Here is a 7,641-nt window from a genome sequence, read left to right on the forward strand (position 1 = left end):
AGACCCATACTCCAGATTTTCAAATTCATCCGAAGAAGACTTGGTGTATCCTTTGCTTTGGAAATAATTATGCTAATGGCCTGGAGGATTTGGACCATCAGGAATGATTGGATCTTCAATAATGTTCATCCAACAGTACAAGACTGCAAAAGAAGATTTCGTAATGAGTTTAACCTCTTGTTACACAGAGTGAAGCACCCCAAGATTGATGAAATGAAAGTTTGGCTTGTCCTTCACTAACAGCAACACAACAGTTTGGTTCTTTTCACATGTAATTTTATCCTGTCCTAGTTCTGTTAGACCTTGTAGTCTCTGCTTTCCTGTAATTTTCTTTTTCTTATCACTCTTCTTTGTACTTCTCCTTTATTTAATTATTAATCAGTAGGGGAATTTTCCCCTCCTGTTTCTTCAAAAAAAAAACTGTATGGCTTATTTAGGGAGTTCTACTATGCCTTTTATTTCTGACAAAGTAGTACGCCTGTAATCTCTTGACTGTCAGGTGCATACACCGAGTAGTTATGTCATTGCAAAAGTATTAATAAGAATGTAATAATAGCGATGTACTCTTGGACACCGATAGGATCTCCAAAACATATACTCATCATATTGGATACAGGAACAATCCGTACTGGCTCGTGTTTCATGTTTTCGTAGCGTATGACGATTGATAATTAACAATAACGTAAGCTTAGTACTAGAGTGGGATTGCTGCATTACTTATTCAAATCAACTATCCATCAGTGGACTGATGTGCTATGTCTTAAGTCTCTTTAATTCACGATTAAAAAAGTATTAGTTAATTCATAGAGCATGACAGCACTAAAACATAACCCAACATTTTTGCAAACATTAAGGGGGTTTTGTGAAAATATATGGATCGTATATTAATTGGGAATTTGGGAGTGCTTCAGCTGTTTATCTCTGGCGTTTTGGTTTCCAATTTCTGAGCTACAGCCTACAGGTTAAGAAAATGTATGCGAGCGAGCCAAACAGTTAAGCATACGTGGATTCAGAAATCCTACAGTTCTGCGTAGGGATTAAATTCAGGAGGACAAATGCTACTGATATTCCATAAATTCGTGTAGAATGTAGAATGGCTGAATGGCATATGGCTATTCATTGTTGTTAGCTTGTTAATGTCTGGTAGATCCTCTTTAGTGCTTTCTTTATTTTTCCTAACAAACTTGTCTCCAATCTTATACCTCAAACTTATTTTCTTGCAGGCAAGGTATACCAGAGATGTGGAACCCCGAATCCAGACCATACAAATTGCTCACTTTATGCTAACTCTGAAAACGCCCTTCACTTTTCTACTGACCCTGAATACTGAAAATTCACAGGTCCTTGATCATCCAGATTCCAGATACAATGCATGATAGCGTGAACAAAAAACAATATTGACAACGTATCTAGTGCAAACCAAGGATCTCGTGCAAACCCGTGCAAACCTACTAAATAAAGTTTCAAAAAATTCTGAAAAAATCATGAATGTGCTTCTCAGCTTACCTCATCTATATATAAAATTTCATGGTCAAATTCGTCTTACTATAGAAGTTACAAAAAAGACAAATTTTCTGACAACAATAATGGTTCAAATGCATCTCAAATTTGTCTTTTTTTAACTTCTAGAGTAAGACGAATTTGACCATGAAATTTTATATATAGATGCCGTAATCTGAGAAGAACATTCATGATTTTTTTCAGAATTTTTTGAAACTTTGTTTAGTAGGTTTGCACGGGTTTGCACGAGGTCCTTGGTTTGCACTAGATATGTTCCCAACAATATTCAGCTCCTTTAATGTTAACAAATACATTTTCATTCTGTGCTTATAAAAATTATAGAATCAGTACTAGCCCTTTTTCTTTCCTCACATCTGATAGCAAAAGAATAGGAAAAAGTCTACATAACCCCCCTGAGCTATACTAGTCAGTACACTTAACCCCCCGAACTCAAAAACCGGATGTTTAACCCCCTAAACTTTGGAAAACCGGACGAAACACCCCCTGAGCGGTTTTGGATGGTGGTTTTGCCACCGTGGAAGCCATGTCAGTGCCACCTAGATGCAAACGTGGCGCGGGGCCCACACGTCAGTGCCCATCTCTACTTTCCCCTTCCTGCCTTGTCCTTCGATGGAGGAGGCGGCTCGCCGACGCAACCTCGGTCTCGGGCGGTGCGAGGCAGCGGGCCGGCCGGGAACGACGCGAGGCGGTGAGCCGGCCGGGGCCCCGTGCTGGAGGGAGGTGGCGCGTTGGGCAGCTCCAGCTGGGGCGGCGCGAGGCGGCGGGCCGGCCGGGGGCGGCGTGAGGCGGTGAGCTGGCCGGGGCTGGAGGGAGGCGGTGCGCCGGGCAGCTCCGATGGCGCCGGTGTGAGGCGGCGGGCCGGCCGAGGGCGGCGCGAGGCGGTGAGCTGGCTTGGGCTGGAGGGAGGCAGCGTGTCGGCGCAACCCCTCGTCCGCATCGCCACCCGCCTGGCCCTCCCTCCCGTGCTTCGACTACGCCGCGAGCGCATCGCCCTTCCTCTGCTCCTCGCCCCTCCGCTCCCTCGCACGCCGGCCGCCGGAGCTGGAGCTCGCGCGCGCGCCGGCCTCGGTGGCGAAGCATGGAGCTGACCCTCCTGGAGCTCAAGCTCGGCCGGCGCAGGGCCACGGCGCGGGCCGGCGGCCGAGCTAGGCACGGCTCGCCATGGACGCTCGCGCGGGGCGGCGGCCGAGCTCGCCGTGGACGCCCGCACGGGGCGCCGCCCCCTTCCTCCCTCGTTCTCCCTCTGCTCCCTCCGCCCGCGAGGCCCGCGCCCCTCTTTCTGAGGTCGACGGCAGTGGAGCTCGCCCCCCTCCTCCCTCGTTCTCCCTCTACTCCCTCCGCCCGCGAGGCCCGCGCCCCTCCTGTTGCGCCGAGGCGACGCCGCCGGGGAGGTGGAGAAGGCACGCCAGGCCGGCGCGCGGGGTGGAGCACGCCCGCCCGCGACCCCTGCTTCGCGCCCCGCCGCGGCGAGGCCCTCCCCCGCCTATGGCCAGGCCGGCGTGGGCGGCGGCGGGAGTGAGCTTCTGCTCGCTTGAGGAACGGGCGCGGCGGAGCTCGAGGAGCGGTGGCGGCGCAGGAAGCAGCGGCGTCGGAGGAGCGGCGTCCTGCGGCTAGGGGCACGGGAAAGGGCGACGAGAGCCACCGAGAGGGACGACAGACAGCAGATGAGATATGGGCACTGACGTGTGGGCCCCGTGCCACGTTTGCATCTAGGTGGCGCTGACATGGCTTCCACGGTGGCAAAACCACCATCCAAAACCGCTCAGGGGGTGTTTCGTCCGGTTTTCCAAAGTTTAGGGGGTTAAACATCCGGTTTTTGAGTTCGGGGGGTTAAGTGTACTGACAGTATAGTTCAGGGGGTCATGGTCATGTAGACTTTTTCCCAAAAGAATATCACGCTTCACAACCAACTGTGTATGTGTTCCATACAGGTTCAGTTTGGTAGACAGTTGCCTACTAGGCTACTACCTTGAGGCAGTAGCAGCTGATGCAAACTCCTTGTTGGAGGATGGCCTGTCGTCTCCGACACCAGGAACTTGTGCTGTGCGGTTTGCCGTCGCGGCCTCCTCGTCACCGGCCCCTGTAACCTGTGCAGTCTCTTCAGCAATCTGCTTTGAGCCCCTGCTTAAAGCAGTTTTTTAAGTGGTGAGTATTGACACCAGTACAGTATCATAGCTATGCACCTATCCATGTCCAGAGAACAGAAAACTGGTAAGACACAGTACTTGTATGAATAGATGACAAGGCCAATTGCTGTGCCGGCAAAAGCAACGAAGTACATCCAGTCAACCTGCACATGGGCAGAGTTTGCTTCCACCAGATCAATTTATGAATGGCTATTGTGAATTGTGATGAATAAATGGAGAAAGGAATCCATGTGTTCATACCTTCTCATGGTAAGCAAAGATACGGATTAAAACAGCCCACATGTCTGAGGTCAGTAGTGAGAGATTTAGCATGGTTGCACCACATATCTGTAAAAATCAAACGCTCATATGTTCTGTAAATTTATTCAGGACAATCATGAATTAGTCTGCAAGAGGACAGTGGTTTCTACCTTGAGTATAATCGGTACTGTTGAGTAGAACAAGAACATTGCCACTGCAAATCCTATGAAGGGAAGAATCTGAAAAGATTAAAATACATAGTCAAAAAAAGAATCATGACCGACAAGGTGCATTAACGGAACACGGTTGCTCATAAACAATTCATTAGAGTGCAGGGAGGGAAAGGTACTCACTGCACCAGCATTCCAGTGGGTCGATCTGAGCTCTTGTCGTTCAAGTATGCTTCTGTAGCATTGTCAAGGAAATGGAATATGGGAGTATATTTCTTGCCTCTGATGTGTAAAGTTGGAATTAAGTCAGTTTGGTCTATGATCAAAAGAATTTCTTATTCCCAAGCTCCTTATTTTGACCTACACACAACCACAAATGCTTCAAAATTCTGGGCTGCATTTAAAGGGAGGCTCACTGTTACAGTATTGTTGGTTGAATCAATCATCGCATACCACTGGTTGAGCCTTCATTTCATGCTTTTTTTTCTCAAACATGCAGGAGAGCTGCGTATCTTTGTATTAAGAGGAAAGCCTTCATTTCATGCTCAACCACTTTATCAGTAAGTGGTTTGTATATAAACTAAAATAAAAAATGAACCTAAAAATCTGGCAGGCATGCGGTGATTTAGTTAAAAAATCGTGTTTTGTTTTGCTTGTAGTAGAAGTGCCACAGAAGAAACTACTGTGAATAAAGGAAATTAGCAATTATTGCATGATGTCAAGTCTTTTCTCTCCTTATTTTAGAAGCTAAAGGATACATCTGTATACCACTTATAATTGCTCCAGAAACACCAAGCATTGACATCACCTCGACTCTGTTGCTTTTCTTGACAAAATACTCCTGAAATTTTGTAGACAGAAATATTTGAAGTTTCCATCTATATATTTCTGCTATATGTCAAAGACAATGAGATGTTTAACAATAAATTGCAGCAATAATTATCATAGCTCGATGAATGAACATATTAGTCTACTAAACATGGAAAAAATACTAGAAATGACGAATCATGCATATCCTAGCAAGTGTCATCCAAATGATAAATATGGTAAAGGAGAATGGTAGTGTTCATTGAACAAAGATAGGTGCAGTTGCTTCTTACCTCAGTAACATTACTGATGGCATAAAGCATGGATCCTCCAATAACAAGTAAATCACCTTTCAAGGGGTTGAGTCCTTCTGCAAGACACTCCAAAGTGTGACGTAAAAATGAATTACACACTATGCTTATACTTTGTGATAAATTCAGCAGTTTTTATCCATCTGTCATGTCCTAGGCTTTTAGGATCAGGTATGCGCTGCTAAGACCACAAAAAACTGAGTGCTGAAGAACCAAAGTGAATTGTAGATATTGAGTAGAAAATCTTTATCTGAGCTAACGATGCATCAAAGTGTAACTTTGTCAGAACGTCCATATTTAGCAATAATGAAGCATATTCTTACTTGCTCGGTCGGAGGCATGTGCATCAGAAAACACTACCAGTACAAGGCCTGCCACACAAACTCCAACGCCGATGAACTTCCTTAACCCATACTTTGTCTTCAAGAAGATCCAAGTGAGCACAATGACACATGGAATTGACCAGCAATCCAGGAGCATCACACTCGTTAAGGATGTGTACTGATAAGCCTTCACAACTGTGGGGGTGGGGGAAGCAATTCAATTTAGCATATACACAAGAAAAAAGAAACAAACTCCAGTTCGAACTTGATTGCCTAATTTAGAGCACTCTCGCTGGCTAGTAGCTAGCAGAGCGTGCTCTCAGGCAGCTAGCCCGGGTTCGAGTCTTGCTTTCTTCTTAAATCAGAGCGGGGGTCCAGTCTGTACCTTCCCGTCTAGTGTTTTTTTTTTGTTGATTGCCTAATTTACTTTCGCTAATGGTAACTGCATACCGATGTAGTTGGCCTCCACATCGATGATGCCAAGCAGCAAGTAGTAGTACCACTTAATCTGCAGAAACAATACATAGAAAACATTTGAGGCTTTCCTTTCGACTTTGGTAGAATTTTTTTTCACGACCATACCTGAGCACGTTTTAATTAAGGACGACTTTGGTAGAAAATTTCACATTACTTTATCACCACATAAACACCGTGGTGACAAACAGCCTGAGCAACTTGTAAACGACAGAATAAGAATACGCATAAAATCCTTGCTAACATATAGAGACTAGCCATTTGTTCTGGTTAGCAGGGCAAGATGCTTTATACATTCAATGTACATGCATCAATCATACAAGAGAAACAGTACAACACAAACTACTGGTCCAAGTCCAAGGGAATAATTTAAAGGTTGGGGATGTGCTAAAACCCCAAAATAGCATCTCAACCTTTTATTCAAACAGTATTTCAACTAAAAAGATTATTCTGCTTCCTGAAAACCTAAAATAGCATCGTTGTGTAATATGAATTTCTCTAGAGCATAAGAGCTGAAGAACAGTTCATTTTTTTTATTAGTTTCCATTTCCCCAAATTAGTGTTTAGACACCTCTCTGGGTGGAAAAGCAGGATCCCGACATACCGTCAACTGTTGCCTTTTGTATATCAGTGTCCCACCATAAACAAGTGCAAGAAGGATGTAATTCAGCAGTGACTGTGAAGTAGGTGCATTGACACCTGAAAGAAAAAATAAACCCTCGTGATTCAGTCTTGTGGTGTCCATAATTCCTGGTTGTCCCAATTCAGTCTTTTCTTTCATCTGAACATGGTATTCTCTGTAACGTTTACTTTCATGAACAGATGAACACACAAAGAAACGAGACAAACTTGCATTGGCGGTTGAATCCACTGGAGCCAAAATGCCAGTTTCTTAGCCGAACAAAGCATAAAGAACTTGTCAAGTAAAATCGCGGCACAACACAATTGAAGGCACAGCTATAAAAATAAAAGGACAGCCTTTTCTGTTCAGAGCGATAACAAAATCCAGTATTTTTGCGGGTCCGGTGCTCCCGCCAAGAACTCGAGGGAGACAAGTTACACAGTGCGCCATCGCCGGAGTACGGGAACTGCAGAGACAGCGGCGGCGCAACGTACCTCGGCGGGCGAGCTCGGAGGAGGAAAAGCCGGTGGAGGTGATGAGCAGGGAGACGAATTGGCCCAGCGCGAGCCCCACGAACACCTCCCGCCGCAGCCACCTCGGCGGCGGCGCCATTGCTTGCTTCTCTCCTCTCTGTTGTTGGCCCCGCCCCGTTGCTAGACGCCAACGTCGCCGTCCGAAGTGTGCGAGATTGCGAACGCGAACAAACCACTGGCGCCGTGTGCAATTATTTACATCTTTTTTATATGTACCAGCTGGTCAGCGTCGCTGCTTGTGGGCCCTGCCGCCGATTGATGCCGGCTGATTTGGTTTAGACCAGTTATCTTTTTGGGCGATGTAACTCGAGTGCTGTTTGCAGGGGTGCTGAACCACCAAACCGGTGGAAACCGGTCCGGAAAAATTCCTAAAAAATTCTTAAAAATATTTTAAAGTGCGATAAATTTAATGGTGTCAAATTTTCTCAAAAATTTGTCCATTTAATATAGTTTGCGGGCATATGAAGTTAAATAAAAAAAGAAAAAATGGGCC

At 45.7% G+C, this 7,641-nt stretch overlaps 1 protein-coding gene across 1 annotated transcript; it reads right to left on the reverse strand.

Annotated features, from left to right (window-relative positions):
• Positions 1-3,414: 3,414 nt before the first annotated feature.
• Positions 3,415-7,322, reverse strand: LOC120661216 (solute carrier family 35 member F1-like). Its single transcript, XM_039939963.1, has 11 exons — positions 7,110-7,322; positions 6,598-6,692; positions 5,970-6,027; positions 5,520-5,714; positions 5,179-5,255; positions 4,837-4,919; positions 4,262-4,313; positions 4,079-4,147; positions 3,909-3,995; positions 3,747-3,811; positions 3,415-3,642 (listed from the first exon to the last, which is right to left on the reverse strand). The coding sequence occupies exons 1-11, from the start codon at positions 7,225-7,227 to the stop codon at positions 3,486-3,488; spliced, it is 1,056 nt and encodes a 351-aa protein (XP_039795897.1). The 5' UTR covers positions 7,228-7,322; the 3' UTR covers positions 3,415-3,485.
• Between the last annotated feature and the right edge of the window lie 319 nt (positions 7,323-7,641).

This window comes from Panicum virgatum, chromosome 2N, assembly GCF_016808335.1.
Source record: "Panicum virgatum strain AP13 chromosome 2N, P.virgatum_v5, whole genome shotgun sequence".
Taxonomy (NCBI): Eukaryota; Viridiplantae; Streptophyta; class Magnoliopsida; order Poales; family Poaceae; genus Panicum; species Panicum virgatum.